This window comes from Nerophis ophidion, linkage group LG10 (assembly GCF_033978795.1).
Source record: "Nerophis ophidion isolate RoL-2023_Sa linkage group LG10, RoL_Noph_v1.0, whole genome shotgun sequence".
Lineage (NCBI taxonomy): Eukaryota > Metazoa > Chordata > Actinopteri > Syngnathiformes > Syngnathidae > Nerophis > Nerophis ophidion.
In genome coordinates, this window is record NC_084620.1 from 47,376,288 (window position 1) to 47,399,700 (window position 23,413).

Genomic DNA, 23,413 nt, shown 5'->3' on the forward strand with positions numbered 1-23,413 from the left:
TGAGAATACATGAGCCCTGGAGGAGTGTCTCCCTTGCGCTCCGCGACTATGGTCAGGGAACAGGAAGCAGGAAAGGTGCAACACATGTTTGACGTGTTGTCAGAAGCAGCTGCTGAACAATGTCGGCAAACCTCCGTCCTCCATTGTTGTATGGCGCAGCCAAAGTCAATCAATCAATCAATCAATGTTTATTTATATAGCCCTAAATCACAAATGTCTCAAAGGACTGTACAAACCACTACGACATCCTCGGAAGAGTTTCCAAACGGGAGATCTTAACGAGGTAGGAGGGTCTACCAGCTCTGGCTTTTACATGTTGTCCTAGCCCCGTCGCTGCTAGCATGTGTACTCGTTCGGTACACCTGCGAACAGAACACAAACCACCGTACCGAAACGGTTCATGACAAATACACGTACCGTTACACCCCTACTACTTAGTGATGCACAATTAATCCAACTTTGTCTTTCACCCATTAATGTTTAATTTGTGGACCACTTGGATGTAAACACATGATGTGCCTCCAATCTTTTTTCTCCTCTAAATCCTTGTGAGTGTCAAAGGAAGTGTGGTAATAGCGAGCAGCAACGTCTTGGTGGGGATATATGGCTTAAATCGTTTAAAAATATATATTTTTCTTAAAGGGGAAGATTGTCACCAAACCTATGCAAGCGTCAATGTATACCTTGATGTTGCAGAAAAAAGACCATGTATTTTTTTAACTGATTTCCGAACTCTAAATGGGTGAATTTTGGCAAATTAAACGCCTTTCTGTTTATCGGTCTTTTAGCGATGACGTCAGAACGTGACGTCACCGAGGTAATACACCTGCCATTTTCATTTTCACATTACAAACACCGGGTCTCAGCCCTGTTATTTTTCGTTTTTTCGACTATTTTTTGGAACCTTGGAGACATCATACCTCGTCGGTGTGTTGTCGGAGGGTGTAACAACACTAACAGGGAGGGATTCAAGTTGCACCACTGGCAAGAAATCTTCCGCCAGACCCCCATTGAATTTGCCAGAGTGTCTGGCGGAGATGGTAAGACAGACATGGCACAGAGATGTATGGATAACCTGCAGATGCATTTGCAACGATTTAGTCAACGAAATCACAAAGGTGAGTTTTGTTGATGTTGTTGACTTATGTGCTAATCAGACATATTTGGTCACGGTATGACTGCCAGCTAATCGATGCTAACATGCTACGCTAATCGATGCTAACATGCTATTTACGCTTGCTGTATGTACATTTGAAACTAGATACCCACATTTAATGCAAAACAAACACTTACCAATCGACGGATTTAAGTTCCTCCAGTGGCTCAAGATGCGAAAGTCCTGATCGTTTGGTCCGCACATTTTACTGGTGATGCTAATAAGGCAGCCGTGCTATGGGCCACTTCATTAGGTACACTCATGCTATGGCCGAATAGCGTCAATAGCTATTCGCTCAATAGCTTCAATTTCTTCTTCAATTTCGTTTTCGCTATCTGCCTCCATACTCCGACCATCTGTTTCAATACATGCGTAATCTGTTGAATCACTTAAGCCGCTGAAGTCCGAGTCTGAATCCGAGCTAATGTCGCTATATCTTGCTGTGGTACCTGCCATGTTGTTTGTATTGGCAGCACTGTATGACGTCACAGGGAAATGGACAGGTGGATATAGCGATGGTGAAAATCAGGCACTTTGAAGCAGTTTTTCGGGAAGTTCAGGGAGGTGTAAAATTTTGAAAAAAACTTTGAAAAATAAAACAAGCCACTGGGAACTGATTTTTATTGTTTTTAACCCTTTTGAAATTGTGATAATGTTCCCCTTTAGGAGTATAAATCCACTCCATCCTATTTGAAATATTTTTGTTCATGATCATGTATATATATATAGGCCTACGAATCTTTCAAATTACACCCGATTATGCACTGATGCAGGTAAACAAACAGTAGCCTGATGGGACTTCAACCCGGGAAATGCCTCTAGGTCACGTGATTGCAACCCCAGCTCTATATTTTATATCAATAGGTCTATGCAGGTCTTTCCACACATCATCCTGCACGGGCTCCAGACATTTTCTTTTAATAATAAATAGTGGCTGAGACACACTCACCTTTGCTCGTCACAATTCTCCAGGCCGGAATTGCTTTCCGTCTTGTATTTTTAGCATTTAATTAAAAGCCTATCTGTTGTCGCAGAGGTGAGGTAGCCATGGACAGTGCCATGGACAGTGCGGCTGAGCCCATTAGCGGCGAGAACCGGGCCAAAGAGGTGAAAATGAGCATAATTGAATCCTATTAGGTTGTTGGATTTATGGTAAAGCGCATCATTATTTGTGAGCTCTGGACTTAGTATTCATACATTCACACCTGAGCACACATTTCCATTAAAAAAAAATATGCTGGCTTAGCATGTCTACATTTTCCATTACAATAGAAGGTGAGTCCAATAGGAAGATTGCACAAGGAGACATTCAAGATGATTTATATTATATTTAGAGATGTCCGATAATATCGGATAAATGTTGTGATGAATGCTTTAAAATGTGATATCGGAAATTATCGGTATTGGTTTCAAAAGGTCAAATTAATGAGGTGCACGGACGTAGGGAGAAGTACAGAGCGCCAATAAACCTTAAAGGCACTGCCTTTGCGTGCCGGCCCAGTCACATAATATCTACGGCTTTTCACGCACACAAGTGAATGCAAGGCATACTTGGTCAACAGCCATACAGGTCACACTGGACGTCCATTGCATCCGGTCTCCCCTAGAAGGGGGGGTGGGGGGGGGTTCACCCACATCTGCTTTCCTCTCCAAGGTTTCTCATAGTCATTACATTGACATCCCACTGGGTTGGGAGTTTTTCCTTGCCCGTATGTGGGCTCTGAACAGAGGATGTCGTAGGGGCTTGTGCAGCCCTTTGAGACACTTGTGATTTAGGGCTATGTAAATAAATATTGATTGTTTGATTCAACACTAAATTGGCCCTAATGTGTGAATGTGAGTGTGAATGTGATCTGTCTATCTGTGTTGGCCCTGCGATGAGGTGGCGACTTGTCCAAGGTGTACAGCGCCTTCCGCCTGAATGCAGCTGAGATAGGCGCCAGCGACCCCAAAAGGGACAAGCGGTAGGAAATGGATGGATGGATGATTGTTTGATTCACACTGAGGGTGGCCGTATAAACAACTTTAACACTGGATAAATAAATAAATAAATAAATGATAAATGGGTTGTACTTGTGCCGGACAGACCTGGGAGGCCCAAACGCATTGTGAGGGTCTGCTGGGAACGTCTGGCAGAGTCTCCTGTCAGACAAAGTTTCAATTCCCACCTCCGGAAGAACTTTGAACATGTCACGAGGGAGGTGCGCGACATTGAGTCCGAGTGGACCATGTTCCGCACCTCTATTGTCGAGGCGGCAGATCGGAGCTGTGGCCGCAAGGTAGTTGGTGCCTGTCGGGGCGGCAATCCTAAAACCCCTTGGTGGACACCAGCGGTGAGGGATGCCGTCAAGCTGAAGAAGGAGTCCTATCGGGTCCTTTTGGCTCATAGGACTCCAGAGGCAGTGGACAGGTACCGACAGGCCAAGCGGTGTGCAGCTTCAGCGGTCGCGGAGGCAAAAACTCGGACATGGGAAGAGTTCGGGGAAGCCATGGAAAACGACTTCCGGACGGCTTCGAAGCGATTCTGGACCACCGTCCGCCGCCTCAGGAAGGGGAAGCAGTGCACTATCAACACCGTGTATGGTGCGGATGGTGTTCTGCTGACCTCGACTGCGGATGTTGTGGATAGGTGGAAGGAATACTTCGAAGACCTTCTCAATCCCACCAACACGTCTTCCTATGAGGAAGCAGTGCCTGGGGTATCTGTGGTGGACTCTCCTATTTCTGGGGCTGAGGTCGCTGAGGTAGTTAAAAAGCTCCTCGGTGGCAAGGCCCCAGGGGTGGACGAGATCCGCCCGGAGTTCCTTAAGGCTCTGGATGCTGTGGGGCTGTCTTGGTTGACAAGACTTTGCAGCATCGCGTGGACATCGGGGGCGGTACCTCTGGATTGGCAGACCGGGGTGGTGGTTCCTCTCTTTAAGAAGGGGGACCGGAGGGTGTGTTCCAACTATCGTGGGATCACACTCCTCAGCCTTCCCGGTAAGGTTTATTCAGGTGTACTGGAGAGGAGGCTACGTCGGATAGTCGAACCTCGGATTCAGGAGGAACAGTGTGGTTTTCGTCCTGGTCGTGGAACTGTGGACCAGCTCTATACTCTCGGCAGGGTTCTTGAGGGTGCATGGGAGTTTGCCCAACCAGTCTACATGTGCTTTGTGGACTTGGAGAAGGCATTCGACCGTGTCCCTCAGGAAGTCCTGTGGGGAGTGCTCAGAGAGTATGGGGTATCGGACTGTCTTATTGTGGCGGTCCGTTCCCTGTACGATCAGTGCCAGAGCTTGGTTCGCATTGCCGGCAGTAAGTCGAACACATTTCCAGTGAGGGTTGGACTCTGCCAAGGCTGTCCTTTGTCACCGATTCTGTTCATAACTTTTATGGACAGAATTTCTAGGCGCAGTCAAGGCGTTGAGGGGTTCCGGTTTGGTAACCGCAGGATTAGGTCTCTGCTTTTTGCAGATGATGTGGTCCTGATGGCTTCATCTGACCGGGATCTTCAGCTCTCGCTGGATCGGTTCGCAGCCGAGTGTGAAGCGACCTGAATGAGAATCAGCACCTCCAAGTCCGAGTCCATGGTTCTCGCCCGGAAAAGGGTGGAGTGCCATCTCCGGGTTGGGGAGGAGACCCTGCCCCAAGTGGAGGAGTTCAAGTACCTAGGAGTCTTGTTCACGAGTGAGGGAAGAGTGGATCGTGAGATCGACAGGCGGATCGGTGCGGCGTCTTCAGTAATGCGGACGTTGTACCGATCCGTTGTGGTGAAGAAGGAGCTGAGCCGGAAGGCAAAGCTCTCAATTTACCGGTCGATCTACGTTCCCATCCTCACCTATGGTCATGAGCTTTGGGTCATGACCGAAAGGATAAGATCACGGGTACAAGCGGCCGAAATGAGTTTCCTCCGCCGTGTGGCGGGGCTCTCCCTTAGAGATAGGGTGAGAAGCTCTGCCATCCGGGAGGGACTCAAAGTAAAGCCGCTGCTCCTCCACATCGAGAGGAGCCAGATGAGGTGGTTCGGGCATCTGGTCAGGATGCCACCCGAACGCCTCCCTAGGGAGGTGTTTAGGGCACGTCCAACCGGTAGGAGGCCACGGGGAAGACCCAGGACACGTTGGGAAGACTATGTCTCCCGGCTGGCCTGGGAACGCCTCGGGATCCCCCGGGAAGAGCTAGACGAAGTGGCTGGGGAGAGGGAAGTCTGGGTTTCCCTGCTTAGGCTGTTGCCCCCGCGACCCGACCTCGGATAAGCGGAAGATGATGGATGGAAGGGTTGTACTTGTATAGCGCTTTTCTACCTTCAAGGTACTCAAATCGCTTTGCCACTACTTCCACATTTACCCATTCACACACACATTCACACACTGATGGAGGGAGCTGTCATGCAAGGCTCTAACCAGCACCCATCAGGAGTAAGGGTGAAGTGTCTTGCTCAGGACACAACGGACGTGGCGAGGTTGGTACTAGGTGGGGATTGAACCAGGGACCCTCGGGTTGCGTACGGCCATTCTCCCACTGGGCCACGTAGTCCCTGTGTTGTGATAAATGCTTTAAAATGTAATATCGGAAATTATCGGTATCGGTTTCAAAGTCATCGGTATCGGGTTTCATAAAGTAAAATGTATGACTTTTTAAAACGCCGCTGTGCAAACGGACGTAGGGAGAAATACAGAGTGCCAAATAAACCTTAAATATCTACGGCTTTTTACACACACAAGTGAATGCAAAGCATACTTGGTCAACAGCCATACAGGTCACACAGAGGGTGGCTGTATAAACAACTTTAACACTGTTACAAATATGCGCCACACTGTGAACCCACACCAAACCAAGAATGACAAACACATTTCGGGAGAACATCCGCACCGCAACACAACGTAAACACAACAGAACAAACCTCCAGAACCCCTTGTAGCACTAACTCTTCCGAGATGCTACAATATACACCTCCCTGCTACCCCCTACCTCAACCTCCTCATGCTCTTTCAGAGAGAGCATGTCCCAAATTCCAAGCTGCTGTTTTGAGGCATGTTAAAAAACAATAATGCACTTTGTGACTTCAATAATAAATATGGCACTGCCATGTTGGCATTTGTTTCCATAACTTGAGTTGATTTATTTTGGAAAAACCTTCTTACATTGTTTAATGCATCCAGCGGGGCATCACAACAAAATTAGGCATAATAATGTGTTAACTCCACGATTGTATATATCGGTATCGGTAATTAAGAGTTGGACAATATCGGAATATCGGGAAAAAAATCAATTATTGGACATCTCTAATTATATTCATAAGCTGCATGTTTGGAAAAAGAGACATCTGATGCACAGCGGCGTAAAGGTTGGATTTATTCTCAAATAAGTGTTATGGAAGTGGATTCTGTACATTTACTTTAAGCACTTCTTTAATGTTGCGCTGTACAGAAGAGCTCTTAAAAATCAAATAGCCTCGAAAATAGTGGTTTCCTTCTCCTGCTGATACTTGCAGAAAATAAATACAGTAGATGTGTACTAGAGTCAATGAAATGTGTCGCTTTTAGAAACAACCCCATGACCTTTACGACTGCCGGGTTTATCAGGAAGCGCTTCGTTCAGCTCACCAGTTACATTTGCGATAAATTGGAAGAGTGGCATGTGTGTTTACGTGTCCATATTCGACCTAAATGGAACGTAGTAAAGGACTTTTTTAGTTAGCAAATCGCGCCAAATAATGTACATGTTCTTCTTCTCCTGTTTAATATTCGGCTCAATGACCAGTTGCTTTCGTATCCATTTCTGCAGTTATTCATGAGAACAACTCAATTATATTGCCTTAATGTTTCTATTTTATAATTTTAGAAATTATTCATAACTTTTGGTAAAAGATACTTGACATACCTACACACATATACAGTACCTATTAGTTTATTTTTGAGGTGAACCTAACTTAATTGTATACAAAGAATCTACTTTTTTGTTAGGGTTTGGACTTTTCTGTAAACAATTCTACTTTTATGGTAGAATATGGACTATTACGGCAAAAATAATAATCACGATTATTTTTGATTGATTAATTACACAATTACCGTAATTTCCGGACTATTAGACGCACTTAAAATCCTTATTTTTCTTCTCAAAACTCGACAGTGCGCCTTCTAACCCGGTGCGCCTTAATGTACGGAATGATTCTGGTTTTGCTTACCGACCTCGAAGCAATTTTATTTGGTACATGGTGTAATGATAAGTGTGACAAGTACATGGCAGTCAAACATAAGAGATATGTGTAGACTGCAGTATGATGGCAATATGACTCAAGTAAACAACATTTTCAATGGTCCATTGAAAATATAGAACATTACACACGGCGCTCAGAAATCTATCAAAATGTTTTAGTATGACTTTGCTAAGCTATGCAGCCACACCGCTTGATGGATTGTACTGTGCTTCAACATACGAGTATTATTATGGTGTGTGTACAAGGTAAGACATTATCTGGCATTTTCTTTCGCAATATTATGCAAAAGCAACTATTACCTTCTGGTCTTGCTGATCTGTATTTGGGATCTGCACAAGTCCTGAAAAATTGTGCAAGTCCGGTGGTGCATGGTATAATGATAAGTGTGACCAGTAGATGGCAGTCACACATAAGGGATACGTGTAGACCAGGGGTGTCAAACTCAAATACAGAGTGGGCCAAAATTTAAAACTGAACAAAGCCGCGGGCCAAGATTGAACAAATTAACGTTTTAATAGGGACCCAAAGAAGTTTTGCATTGAACATTGAACAAGCAAGGCTTATATACAGTTTATAGTGACATGCAAAATCGAGTTTCAAATAATAATAATAATTAAAAAATATCAATGGCATATCAAATAAAATTTAAATATAAATGTAATGCCTCTCTTCTATTTGCAGCCTTCTGAGGTAAATATCAAAATATATTGTAGCGTCCCGAAAGAGTTAGTGCTGCAAGGGCTTCTGGGTAATTGTTCTGGTGTGTTTATGTTATGTTACAGTGCAGATGTTCTCCCAAAATGTGTTTGTCATTCTTGTTTGGTGTGAGTTCACAGTGTGGCGCATATTTGTAACAGTGCTAAAGTTGTTTATACGGCCACCCTCAGTGTGACCTGTATGGCTGTTGACCAAGTATGCATTGCATTCACTTATGTGTGTGTAATAGCCACATGTATTATGCGAGTGGGCCTGCACGCGGTTTGTATGGAGGAAATGCGGACGTGACGACAGGTTGTAGAGAATGCTAAAGGCCCTCAATATTGTTGTCCGGGTAAAAATCGGGAGAATGCTTGCCCCGGGAGATTTTCGGGAGAGGCACTGAAATTCGGGAGGATTGGCAAGTGTGAAAAATTGAGGTGTTACAGCGGCACCGCTGCTGTGTAATAATGGCGGGCCAGCTGTAATGTTAATTTGATATTGCCTCAAGGGCCAAATTAAATTACACGGCGGGCCAGAGTTTGACACCCATGGTGTAGACCGCAATATGACGCCAGTAAACAACACCAAAACTTAAAAATGTTCCATTGAAAATGAAGAGCATTATACATGGCACTCAAGAATCTGTCAAAATGTTTTAGTATGACTTCGAAGCCGCACTGCTTGATGGATTTTCGGCCCATTACAGCTATCGTAGTCCGAGATACAAGTATTACTATGGTGTGTGTATAAGGATCGCAAAATGGCACCTATTAGCAGACATTATCTGGCGTTTTGTTTCATAATATTATGCAAAACCAACTTTTCTTACCTTCTGGTACCTGCTGATGTGTATTTGAGTTCTGCATAAGTCCTAAAAATTTGCGCACCTCCGCCACTGTAGTCTGTCGATAACGTAGTCGATAAGCTTCTTCTTTTCCTCTACTTTCTTGTTATGGGACATTCATCCTCTGCTGTTGCCATTTATAACATAAGGTAGTGTAAGGATCTTACTTATATCTGTCAGTAAACTCGCCATGAAAGCGTTACAACAAACCGGTGTAGTGAGTTAACATTATTCACCCAAGGAACTTAAGTCATTAGAGAGTTCCGGTCGGACGTTTTTTTACTGGACACGTCTCCGGCGGACGGCTTCACGGTGGCAGAGGGGTTAGTGCGTCTGCCTCACAATAAGAAGGTCCTGAGTAGTCAGGGGTTCAATTACGGGCTCGGGATCTTTCTGTGTGGAGTTTGCATGTCCTACCCGTGAATGCGTGGGTTCCCTCCGGGTACTCCGGCTTCCTCCCACTTCCAAAGACATGCACCTGGGGATAGATTGATTGGCACCACTAAATTGGCCCTAGTGTGTGAATGTGAGTGTGAATGTTGTCTATCTGTGTTGGCTCTGCGATGAGGTGGCGACTTGTCCAGGGTGTACGCCGCCTTCCGCCCGATTGTAGCTGAGATAGGCACCAGCGCCCCCCGTGGCCCAAAAGGGAATAAGCGGTAAAAAATGGATGGATGGATGGTATTATTTACTGGCGCCATATTGCAGTCTACTTTTATCTCTTATGTGTGGCTGCCATCTACCGTTCACACTTATCATTACACCATGTACCAAATAAAATTGCTTCGAGGTCGGTAAGCACAACCAGAATGATTCCGTACATTAGGTGCACCGAGTTATAAGGCGCGCTGTCAATTCTTAATAGTCCAAAAAGTACGATAATTGTTGTGGAAGTTTCTCTCCTCTGGGTTCCTCGGACCACCAAACATCGCCACACGAGCCCGGATCAGGGTTACGATACTGTTTTATTTTATGAATAAAGTTTCTCATGTGCTTTTCAGCAATGGTCTTTTTGTGGCTGTCTCTCGCTCGCTCTAGCTCCACCTCCACCTCCACCTCCACCTCCACCTCCACCTCCACCTCCACCCCGGCTGCTGCCTTTTAACAGGGCGTCGGGTGATTGGAAAACCATTTACGCACTTGTCGCTGATCTCGAAGCCGGTCTTGGCACACCCCGCATCGCTGCAAGTCTGGAGGCCACACCCCCCTACATATTCGTTTTTTCCATTACTATATTTTCATAAGTGTGAGAAGCCATCATTGAAATTAAATTAAAATTCCATTAACTGTCCTAACAATCCTACATTAAAATAACTTTTTCAATGGAGTTATTCGAGTTCAACATTATTTCCTTTAATACCGAATCTTGAGGTGACGATTCCATTCAGAATGGATTCTTTGTCCAACGCAACCCTCAAAATACATAAATTGGTCTAAAAAAGTAGCAGAGCTATTTTTAAAACAGGTTACAAAAGGCTGTGGACGTACGATGTGCAGGCGCACAAGTAAGTGTAAAAATTAACAAGAAAATATATTTATTTTTAAATTGATTCTTGAAAATTAAGAATCGACTTGAAATTTGGAGTAAGACACGTGATTTTGATGTGAATGTATTTTTTGATACTTGTTTGATTTTGTAACTGGACAGTAATTGTGTTGCTGGTGATGAAGTAACAATACAAAACAGCCTTTGGGTGTTTCAAACTGCGAGTGGTAATAAGAACAAGCATATACAGCGGCACCAACTTACCCTACCTTCATTTCAAAGTGTGCTTCACCTGCTCCCTGCCCACTTGTGACATTATTACCTGCAGTGTCACAGTGTGACTCACCATTGATAACAGGGGTGTACACCACAATTCCAGCCAGATTGGGGTCAGACACCGTCTTGTCCAGGATGAGTCCTCCGATGCTGCAGAGGACGACATGATTGCACGATTTACAGACAATTTGGGAGCTCGGGCGCCGACATTGCACCTTTCCAGCTGGACGGCAGTCAAAGGACCGCTTTTGGACAGTTGACAAGTCGACATCTGCTATCCCAGAAAAAAAACAACACCGGTTTGAACACAAACTGACGCCAGCATAAGCAAGGAGTTATGTGCTTAAACACTGAAGATATCCACTAATTATGTGTTCCTTTGTTCAAAGCTTGCTGCTTCCACAGTAGGATAAAAAGGAAAAGTTTGTGTTCATCAACATATTTGGCATCTTTTCGGTCTCTCAATTATACACAACATTCACCGCCCTTTCTCTTTATCCTGCAGTGTTGCTTGCTGGTACACAATATATCCACTTTCCCACTTTGCATCAGTCCATCTTAGATGAGTTCGGGCCGAGCCAAGCCGGCGGCGTTTCTGGGTGTTGTTGATAAATGGCTTTAGCGTTGCTTAGTAGAGGTTTAACTTGCAGATGAAGCGACAAAATTGTAAATGGATAACACTCCTACTTGCCAACCTTGAGACCTACGAATTCGGGAGATGAGTGGGGGGCGGGGTTGAGGTGCAGGCAGCATACCCCTTCCCCTTCCAGTTGTCCTGGATGAAATTAAATTATTTTTTCCAATCATTTTGGAACTTGCAAGTGTATAGCTCGGTTGGTAGAGTGGCCGTGTCAGCAACTTGAGGGTTGCAGGTTCGATTCCCGCTTCCGCCATCCTGGTCACTGCCGTTGTGTCCTTAGGCAAGACACTTTACCCACCTGCTCCCAGTGCCACCCACACTGGTTTGAATGTAACTTAGATATTGGGTTTCACTATGTAAAGCGCTTTGAGTCACTAGAGAAAAGCGCTATATAAATATAATTCACTTCACACTTCACACTTCACAAATCTTCTTCTTACTCGTCATTGCCATGTCTCTTCTTTGTTCTTCTGCTTCGTCTCATTTTTGTTGTGTGTGCAGTTGTGCACTGAGCTCCAAAAGCCGTAGCTTCCCGGAAGAGTTAGTGCCGCAAGGGGTTATGGGTATTTTTTCTGTTGTGTTACGGTGTGGATGTTCTCCCTAAATGTGTTGGTCATTCTTGTTTGGTGTGGGTTCACAGTGTGGCACATATTTTTAACGGTGTTAAAGTTGTTCATACTTTTATGTTAAAATAATGAACAGATGTTTATTGGGATAAGGTAATCATCTGTTCAGTATTAGAACATAAAATGTTTTGATTGTGAGGCATTAAAAGCCACAAAATGCAACGGGTCCATCAGACCCACAATATGAACATTGCACAGGAAATTTCTCTGCCAGTTTTTGCATCCCGCTGGGATTCTTCTTTTATGTTTCTGCACCTGCAGTTCCCACACAAGGTTGCAACATTGTTCGTCAACACGGTCTGCTCTCATTTTCTCGCACATTTGACCCTCTGATGTTCTATGTACCTACACTCTGTCCTCCTCCTGTCTAGGCCATCAATTTCCACACTTCTATTAGACCCGGGTCCAGTGGATCCGGACATCTTATATGTAATAGACATACACAATAGACAATAAAAGTAATAAATAATATATAACATATATTATATATACAAACCCCGTTTCCATATGAGTTGGGAAATTGTGTTAGATGTAAATATAAACAGAATACAATGATTTGCAAATCCTTTTCAACACATTTAGTTGAATATGCTACAAAGACAACATATTTGATGTTCAAACTGATAAACATTTTTTTTTTTTTTTGCAAATAATCATTAACTTTAGAATTTGATGCCAGCAACACGTGACAAAGAAGTTGGGAAAGGTGGCAATAAATACTGATAAAGTTGAGGAATGCTCATCAAACACTTATTTGGAACATCCCACAGGTGTGCAGGCTAACTGGGAACAGGCAGGTGCCATGATTGGGTATAAAACAGCTTCCCAAAAAATGCTCAGTCTTTCACAAGAAAGGATGGGGCGAGGTAGACCCCTTTGTACACAACTGCGTGAGCAAATAGTCGAACAGTTTAAGAACAACGTTTCTCAGAGTGCAATTGCAAGAAATTTAGGGATTTCAACATCTACGGTCCATAATATCATCAAAAGGTTCAAAGAATCTGGAGAAATTTCCACGTAAGCGGCATGGCTGGAAATCAACATTGAATGACCGTGAACTTCGATCCCTCAGAGGGCACTGTATCAAAAACTAACATCAATCTCTAAAGGATACCACCACAAAGGTTCAGGAACACATCAGAAAACCACTGCCACTAAATACAGTTGGTCGCTACATCTCTAATTGCAAGTTAAAGCTCTATTATGCAAAGCGAAAGCCATTTATGAACAACATCCAGAAATCCCGCCGGCTTCTCTGGGCCCGAGATCATCTAAAATGTACTGATGCAAAGTGGAAAAGTGTACTGTGGTCTGACGAGTCCACATTCTAAATAGTTTTTGGAAATATTTGACATTGTGTCAGCCGGACCAAAGGGGAAGCGAACCATCCAGAATGTCATCGACGCAAAGTTAAAAAAAACAGCATCTGTGATGGTATGGGGGTGCGTTAGTGCCCGAGGCATGGGTAACTTACACATCTGTGAAGGCACCATTAATGCTGAAAGGTACATACAGGTTTTGGAACAACATATGCTGCCATCTAAGTGCCGTGTTTTTCATGGACGCCCCTGCTTATTTCAACAAGACAATGCCAAGCCACATTTAGCACGTGTTACAACAGAGTGGCTTCGTAAAAAAAGAGTGCGGGTACTTTCCCTGCCCGTCTGAACATGTGTGGCGCATTATGAAGCGTAAAATACGACAGCGGAACCCCAGGACTGTTAAAAGACTAAAGCTCTACATAAAACAAGAATGGGAAAGAATTCCACTTTCAAAGCTTCAACAATTAGTTGAAGGTGATGTAACACAGTGGTGAACATGCCCTTTCCCAACTACTTTTGTACGTGTTGCAGCCATGAAATTCTAGGTTAATTATTATTTGCAAAAAGAAAAAAAAAGGCTATGCGTTTGAACATCAAATTTCTTGTCTTTGAAGTGTATTCAATTGAATATGGGTTGAAAAGGATTTGCAAATAATTGTATTTTGTTTATATTTACATCCAACACAATTTCCCAACTCATAAAAACAAGGTTTTGATATATGAATAATATAAATATATTCTACATATATTCTACATTTAAATGCAGTCAAGAAGGAACATATGCAGACTGTATAATCAATATGTTCCTTCTTGACTGCACTTAAATGTAGAATATACGTAAAATATATTCATATTATTCATACATTTTATATATATATATATATATATATGTTATATATCATTTATTACTACTATTGTCTATTGTGAGCGAACTGTGGTGCTGAATTTCCCCCTGAAATCAATAAAGTACTTTCTAATCTATTCTAATAGAAATGTGTAGGGTGTGTGTATGGTGTGTGGTCATTAAATATTTATTCTGATACAGTGTTCTCCCCCAAATTTTTGTTAGTTAAGGTGGTGCTCTCCAGGCGGACGGACGGACGGACGGGAAAGGGGCTAGGTGGGTCCAATGAACAGTGTAATTTGGCCTGACTGTCGTGAAGAAGCCTACAATTTTGGTTTGTGTTACAATATACATCTCCATATTTTTTCCGTGAAGTAAAAACAAAACACAAAACAATCCTAGTTACCTGAGATACTAAGCACGTCATTATTTTGACTTAGTAAAATGGACTTACTAAGACAATTAATTTGACTAAGTCATATTAATGACTTACTGTAAATAAGTGTTTGCAATAAGCGTTTGAAAATGATAAAATAAAAGTGGGGCCACGAGCTGACCCAGAGAAGCAAGACAAGAAAAAAAATAAATTATTATTTTTTTTTTTAGACTTTAGTGGTGGCCCTTTGTTGTTAAAGCGGCCCTTAACAACAAAGCGCTGCGAGAAACCCTGTGATATATGTTCTTCACGGAAAATGAGCCAAAGTCAGTGAGTCTCAGTTTGAAAAATGAATTAATTGTCTCATTTTTCTTTTAATAAAAACAGGTCCAAAGGACATTTTTCACCAGCTTTTGCAACGAGACAGCGAAAACGGTGCTAAAGGAACAAGGCAAAGTATGGAGTCATGGCCCCAGGAAGCAATAAACTCTGGAAGTGAAGCTTAGGGAGAGATGAACGAAATGGAGTTATTTTCCCATTTTACAGTGAAATAGGAATTTAAAAAATGTAAGCTAGTTTAAAGCAGTACAGTTTGTCTTCATTGACAATAGTAACAAAAATAATCAATGGCTATTCTAAAGGCATTCAATGAATTGCAACTGGACTGTTCGGCTTGTCTTAGAAGACGATCTACCATCTAATCAGACTACATCTGACCAATTTAAGTCCAAGACTAGATCCCACCAATTCAACCCTTGTGTGGTAACTTTTACTGTAAATGAAAATCTCCAAATATCGCTGATCAGCCTACTTGACGACTAATATTGTGTATCGGCATTAGCCCTGAAAAAAAAATGTAATGATCGATGACTCGTTTGTGTTTGTTTTCAGCTAAAGCTGTATCGCACCAATGTGCGGACCGGACCCTCTATGAAAACTGGAGCACACGGTTCGAAGTGCCCACCGCTGTATGAAATATGTATTTCCAAAGCTTAAGGGACTTTGGTGCTTCTGCAATTTGTTTAGAGGATGAGTCATCGTGCAAACCAGACGCTTTGGTTGACTGTTTTTTTCCTTCTCTTCTGAAGTCGCGCACACACACACACACACACACACACACACACACACACACACACACACACACACACACACACACACACACACACACACACACACACACACACACTCTCCTACCTGCTGATGACCATGGCCGTGATGACTGGCTCCCATCCAGAGTACAGCAGGGTGCGGCTGGCCGGGTGCTTGGAGGAGACCACCATCCACAGAGGGGTCAGACACATGAAGAAGGCACAGACCACCGATGCCACATATGGGTAGGAGTCTGAAGGGAGAAGTTGAGGCAAGTTTAATTTTCAACTTAACCCCAAAAAGGGTCAAGCGGTGGAACATGGGTGGATGATTCCAACTAGCAACAATGCAACATCCCTGAAAAGGAGTAGACAGATATTAAATTAGTCCCAATTCTTTTTAAAGTTAAAGTAGCAATGATTGCCACACACATACGAGGTGTGGCAGAATTATTCTCTGCATTTGACCCATCCCCTTGATCATCCCCTGGGAGGTGAGGGGAGTAGTTAGCAGCAGCGGTGGCTGAGCCCCGGAATTTTTTTGGGTGATTTAACCCCCAATTCCAACCCTTGAAAGCAGGGAGGTAATGGGTTCCACTTTTCAGAGTCTTTGGTATGACTCGGCTAGGGTTTGAACTCACAACCTACCGATCCATGCTACAGCAATTGATAATTAGACTTAGACTTCCTTTTTATTGTCATTCAAATTTGAACTTTTCAGTACAGATAAGAACGAAATTTCGTTATATAAGCTCATGGTAGTGCAGGATAAAAAAAAGCAATACGGTGCATAATTAAATGAATATATATAAATAATATATAAATATATATATATATTAAATAAATATATATAAATACATATAAATAAATGGATTAGATTACTGTACAGATAAATATATTGCACTTTTTCACATGCTTCCATGTTTATGGATGTATGTTATATTGTCTTTTTTATTCCAGCGAGTTATTTCCATTTTGGGGGAAGTTGAGGGGATAATTTAATTATGATGCGTTTTAAGAGTCTTATGGCCTGAGGGAAGAAGCTGTTACAGAACCTGGAGGTTCTGCTTCGGAGGCTTTGGAACCTCTTTCTAGAGTCTAGCAGTGAAAACAGTCCTTGGTGGGGGTGGGAGGAGTCTTTGCAGATTTTCTGAGCCCTGGTCAGGCAGCGGCTTTTTGCGATCTCCTGGATAGGAGGAAGAGGAGTCCTGATGACCTTTTCCGCCTTCCTCACCACTCTCTGGAGAGACTTCCAGTCTGAGGCATTGCAGGCTCCAGTCCAGATAGAGATGCTGTTGGTCAGCAGGCTCTGTATAGTGCCTCTGTAGAATGTGGTGAGAATGGGGGGAGGGAGCTGTGGTCTTTTCATCCGACGCAAAAAGTGCATGAGCTGCTGAGCTCTTTTTACAAGAGCTCCGGTGTGTAGGGACCAGGTTATATTGTCAGTTATCTGCACCCCCAGGAACAGTAATGAGTCCAAGTATGAAATTTAACATGCTCACACTTACAATTTCTCATGGAGTTGCATTATCTTATAAACTGGACTTGGAAAGGCTCAAGCACTGCCCCTCCCCCGAGGACCCGAGTAAAAAAAGCCGTAGGAAATGGAGCTATCACATATTCTTGTTGGGTGTTTCTTCATAGGTCTTATTCAGTCTGGCTTGTCCTAATCTAACGCGCGAAAGGATTCCTTCCTCTTTTGTGCTCCCCATTACAGTTCTTCCTGCTCCTACTGTATTCTGTATTGCATATACTGTAAGTGTCTTCCTGTCGTACTAGTGTCCCAATGTGATTGCCACTCTATAGATTTTGCCTCGGTCTTACTGAGAGGAACCTCTCTGAGCTGCTCTGGCGTTAAATGTCCGCTTTGCCAGCTGATCTGCCAATTCATTGCTCTATGCCTGTGACCACATAGGAACCTTACGCTGGTATTCATCCTCACGAGCCTGAACTGTGGTTCGTATATGTCGATAACTGTATCTTGAAATTTTGAATAGAGATTAACGCTGACCTTGAGTCTGAACAGACCACCAACTTTTTTTTTTTTAGATGTGACTCTTCTACCCAATTGAGTGCTGCTGTGACTACCCATAGCTCAACTGTAACCACAGCTGAATGGTTAGTCGAAACACTGCCAAACGGTTTGTTCTTTCTTTAACTGCAACTGGTAGCCTTGGTAAGTGAACATAAAAAAAAAACAATCACTTACTGTACTCACTGCAACTCGTAGCCTTGGTAAGAATACATTAAAAAAAAAACAATCACTTAATGTACCATTTCTGCTCTCACTGGGATGCCGAATGATGGAATATTTATAAATTTTCGTTTCAATGAAGAATTAATCATAATCCACGTGAAAGGTTAAAAATAAAAGGTGCCGCAAATAGAGCGTCTTTTCCGTTTTTTCTGGCCATCTCCAGGTCTAAGTTGGATGTCAAAGTTGACAAACTTGTGGGTTTGTGTCCACAACCTTCTACTATCTAGGTGAAAGGCAGGACTTAGAGAGACTTAGGACTTCCTTTACTGTCATTCAAATTTGAACTTTACAGTACAGATATGAACGGAGTTTTGTTGCATTAGCTCGTTGTAGTGCAGGATAAAAGAGCAATAAAGTGCAAAGTTTGCATTAACAAACAAAGGAGCAGATATAAAAAATAGATTACTGTACAGACAAATATATTGCACTTTTACATATGCATCCACGTTTATGTATGTATGTTATATTATCTTTATATTCCAGCGAGTTAATCCGTTTTGGGGGTATTGAGGAGATTATTATAATGCGTTCAAGAGTAGGGTCGCAAAGGGGTGGAAAGTTTCTTTCCGGAAATTTACCACGAGAAGTTAAGGTCGGGAAGCTTATAAATTTTGACCATTTTCGGATTATTCAAAGTTGGACACCGTCCATCTTTTTCTATAAAATAAGAAGAGAAGCTTGTAAAACACTAATGCAATGCCACACACAGATATATATAGTCAGCTAAACTATTGGAGTAGTCTTTAAAAATATTTGACTGATGGACAAATGAATAGAAATAGGCTAGATGAATAATGAACACTCAATCTAAATCTAACTTACATTCTTGTATGACAACAGAATGGCTAGCAGAACAGAAGGCAGAAGAAAACTTTTTGATTTAGTATTTGCTTTACAGATCACAAAAAAGGTAAATTCGGATCGCTACCGTTGTTAGCATAAATGAATGGGATTTAACATAGAGAAAATTTGCCTCACGGCTAACTGATAAATATTTCCGGTTCATTCTGAGACCGTGGTGGTACATAAACCTGGCTAGCTAAAGATATTGGCCCCGAAATCATTTAACAAGTACAGGAACAGCTAGCGAGCTTGAGTGGAAGTCATCTGGAGTAGTCTACAGTCATACAGTAACAAGCAATTACACCTCTATCACATTTAAATACCATGGATCAAATATATTTACCCCAGTAATATCATCAACACTTACCTAACTGGATGAAGGCCTTGGGCTCAAATACTAGTGTGGCCTGTAGTGTGTAGCATACTGTGCATGTGATACAATAATGCACTGCACATGTGATGGAGGAATGCAACGTGAAGGGTTGAAATTCAACTGAATTTGCATTAAATCAGGTTGTTTTAGCTAATAATCACGCTGCAAGACGTAGCATGTTGTATTCAATGTTTATTCCCATTAATTCCCATATATTCCCGTAGAAAATTTCCAACCTGAGGGAAGAAGCTGTTACAGAACTTGGAGGTTCTGCTACGGAGGCTGCGGAACCTCTTTCCTGAGTCCAGCAGTGAAAACAGTCCTTGGTGGGGGTGGGAGGAGTCTCTATTGATTTTCTGAGCCATGGTCAGGCAGCGGCTTTTTGAGATTTCCCGGAATTGTAATCTAGAATTAACTTTCACCAATTCAGAGGTAAACCATGAGCTCAATATGTCAATATAGCAGCATTGCTACATCGGCCTTGCTAAAAATATAGTTTGTCTGTGTTAGCGCTTATAATAACGATAATGCTAATACTTGTTAATTTTCAGGCCACGACATGTAAATGGAGTATTATTGGCACTTTTTTGAATGTTTTTTGAGGGTTTTATGGGCGCAATGGTTTATCATCTGAATTGTTAGCCATCTCTTACTTAACTTATTTACAATTTAGAATGCACAGAAAAGAAAAACATGTGTTCTTGTCTTACATAAGGATTGGGAGAAATAGGCAAAATTCTCCCAAAAAAGTGCACTTCCCCTTTAACGTGAGCGTAAAGGTAGAGCAGACAAGGTCGTTCACTTCCCTGCAGCAGCATGTAGAACATTTTGCAGCACCCATTATCTCCCACTCAGCATATGACAGTTAACACTAAGACATGGACAGGAACACATTGACCAAGTCAAGAGCGGATGTTTTATTTCATTACGTGCGAACGTACAAATGTGCTTACTTCGAAAGAAATGGGCTAATGGACTTAGGGCTGGGCGATATATCGATATACTCGATATATCGCGGGTTTGTCTCTGTACGATGTAGAAAATGACTATATCCTGATATTCAAGTATAAATTCTCACGCAGTTGCTTTTAGCTGCGGGCATTACACTGCAGGCTCTTCTCACTTTTTCTTGTCTCTCATTCTCACAAAGAGATAAAACAAGGGCACATTCTTACAAACGTCACATACTGTCACGTGTGCAACGTCATACGCTCTCGCCGAGCAGAGAGGTAGCGGAATGGGCAACGTTAGCTGTGGTGCTAGAGGTGCGGTGCGAGTGGTAATACGTTAGAGAGAGGGTGCAAATCTGGTAACGAATGAAGGAAGAATTAATTCCCAAGAAAAACAGCACGGAGTCCATCGTCTGGCGGTGGTTTGGCTTCAAGCGGAAAGATGCTGAACAGACAACCGTAATATGTCAAGTTTGCGGCAAAAGCGTTGCTACAAAAAGTAGCAGCACTGCTAATTTGTAACTTTTGAAAAGTCACCCGCTAGAGCAGGGGTAGGGAACCAGATGTGGCTCTTTTGACGACAGCATCTGGCTCTCAGATAAATCTTAGCTGACATAGTTTAACACAATAAGTAATGAATAATTCCGCTGGTAATCACAGTGTTAAAATTAACGTTGAAAATATAAAACATTCTCATGGATTTTAATCCATATATCCGTTTTGTACAATGTTATTAAAAATAATAAGAGACTTATTGTGCTCTAAAAATATTGGTCTTACTTAAAAATGCACGCAAAATATTATATGGCTCTCACGGAAATACATTGTTTAAATATTTGGCTTTCATGGCTCTCTCAGCCAAAAAGGTTCCCGACCCCTGCGCTAGAGAATAAAGAGTGCTTGAAACAACGCATGTCAACATCTCGGCTGGTGCCACACCCAACAAAATGCCCAAGCAACCACTTCCACATCAACATCGTATGAAAAAAAAAGTAAACAACAGAAGGAGATAACTTCCACAGGAACCTACCACATAGCGAAGGCCATACACTATTTGATTTCCTATTATGCAGCTCATTTTGATTTGACATTTATTGAAATATCGTGTGACATCATGCACAGAAGTGCACTTTATTTGTTTTAAACTATTGTAGTGGCGTTCTGTACAAAAAGTGCACTTTAATTTAGTATTGTTTTGATATGTCATCTTAGTGACATCATGCACAAAAGTGCACTAATAGCTTGTTTTAAAATATCTCTGAAAATCCTGCACTTTCTGTTTTTGGGAGGGGGGGTTGTGAGGGGGGGGTGACCAAGAAGAATGCGGAGTTGGAATATAATTACAACACTTTATGTACCTATTTATATAATATTTACATATTTATATAATATGTAACTACAAGCTCCATTCACAGACAGAGTCCCAATGCTTTGATGAGCGGTCGAGCGAGACAAAAGCCGAATTTTTAAAAATTGTTTTATTTTAATTTTTTATTTGTGGCGGCCGTAATTCTTTCGTGGCGGGCCGCCATAAATAAATTATTGTGTGGGAAACCCTGCACTGCTTAATAACTGTTTATCAAATACAGTTTTGGTCAATTGACTTACTTGTGATTTCCCTCTCTGCATGAAAGTTTAAAATGAGCATATATTAATGCTGTATGAAGAAGACTGTTTTAATGTAGACACATAGAATCATCATACTGCTGTGATTATATGCATCAAGGGTTCATTCAAGGCTAAAGCAAAATATCGAGATATATATGGCAAATCGTGACATGGCCTAAAAATATCGAGATATAAATAAAAGGCCATATCGCCCAACCCTAAATGGACTGGAAACATATAAACTATTGTGATGTAAACTAATTCAGACTGAATCAACAGCGCCATATTTATTAATTGCTTGAAGATTAATGAAAGAATAAGAAGTTGACAGATGATGTATCTAAGAGTATGCCTTTTCTCGTTGTATTTCAGTATTTATCATATTGCACATTTAGCTTAAGCACCACAAAGAAGGTTTGTGTCAAGACTACTTCTTTGTTTACATGCAATTAGGCCGAGCACCTGCTTAAAACCGCAAGCAACAGCTGGATGTTCTACTCTCTGCGGTACGACATAAGTGTGGTTGGGAAAACAGTCCAATATTTATGACCAGGATGGTGTCAAACGAGGCAGAGAGCAGAAAGGGCTCACTGTTGAGCTGGACCTTCAGGCAGATTTAACGAGGCCCACAGCTAGGAAAGTGACAACAGTGCCGGCCATTATTGGCTTTCCTTGCCACCTGTATCAAGCGCTTGTTGCAGATATACTACCACCACCAAGTATGGCATGCAACAGAACAGCTCTGGATGAGTTCGGAGAGGAAAACATTGACCTAGACCATGGTTTCCACAGACACACGTCCTTGAAATCTTGCAGAAAGTCTTTGTAGAAGACAACTGAACAGTTTTGAATGAGTTCGGAGAGGAAAACATTGACCTAGACCACGGTTTCCACGAACACACGTCCTTGAAATCTTGCACAAAGTCTTTGTAGAAGACAACTGAACAGCTTTGGATGAGTTCGGAGAGGAAAACATTGACCTAGACCACGGTTTCCACGGACAGACCTCCTTGAAATCTTGCAGATAGTCTTTGTAGAAGACAACTGAACAGCTTTGTATGAGTTCTGAGAGGAAAACATTGACCTAGACCACGGTTTCCACAGACAAACGTCCATGAAATCTTGCACAAAGTCTTTGTAGAAGACAACGGAACAGCTTTGGATGAGTTCGGAGAGGAAAACATTGACCTAGCCCAGTTTCCACAGACACACGTCCTTGAAATCTTGCACAAAGTCTTTGTAGAAGACAACTGAACAGTTTTGGATGAGTTCGGAGAGGAAAACATTGACCTAGACCATGGTTTCCACGGACACACGTCCTTGAAATCTTGCAGAAAGTCTTTGTAGAAGACAACAGAACAGTTTTGGATGAGTTCGGAGAGGAAAACATTGACCTAGACCACTTTTCACAGACACACGTCTTTGAAATCTTGCACAATGTCTTTGTAGAAGACAACGGAACAGCTTTGGATGAGTTCAGAGAGGAAAACATTGACCTAGACCACGGTTTCCACGGACACACGTCCTTGAAATATTGCACAAAGTCTTTGTAGAAGACAACGGAATAGCTTTGGATGAGTTCGGAGAGGAAAACATTGACCTAGACCCGTTTCCACAGACACACGTCTTTGAAATCTTGCACAAAGTCTTTGTAGAAGACAACGGAACAGCTTTGGATGAGTTCGGAGAGGAATACATTGACCTAAACCAGTGGTTCTCAACCTTTTTCCAGTGATATACCCCCTATAAACTTTTTTTTAATTCAAGTACCCCCTAATCAGAGGAAAGCATTTTTGGTTGGAAAAAAGAGATAAACAGTAAAATAC

General features: G+C 42.3%; 1 protein-coding gene across 1 annotated transcript in view; it reads right to left on the reverse strand.

Moving 5' to 3' along the window:
- Positions 1–23,413, reverse strand: part of slc41a2b (solute carrier family 41 member 2b) — an 87,157-nt gene that overhangs the window by 22,145 nt on the left and 41,599 nt on the right. The window contains exons 7-8 of the mRNA XM_061913959.1: positions 15,663–15,810; positions 10,731–10,810 (exon numbers count right to left, since the gene is read on the reverse strand). Coding sequence (XP_061769943.1) covers positions 10,731–10,810; positions 15,663–15,810 — 228 coding nt within the window. The remainder of the gene's footprint in view (positions 1–10,730; positions 10,811–15,662; positions 15,811–23,413) is intronic.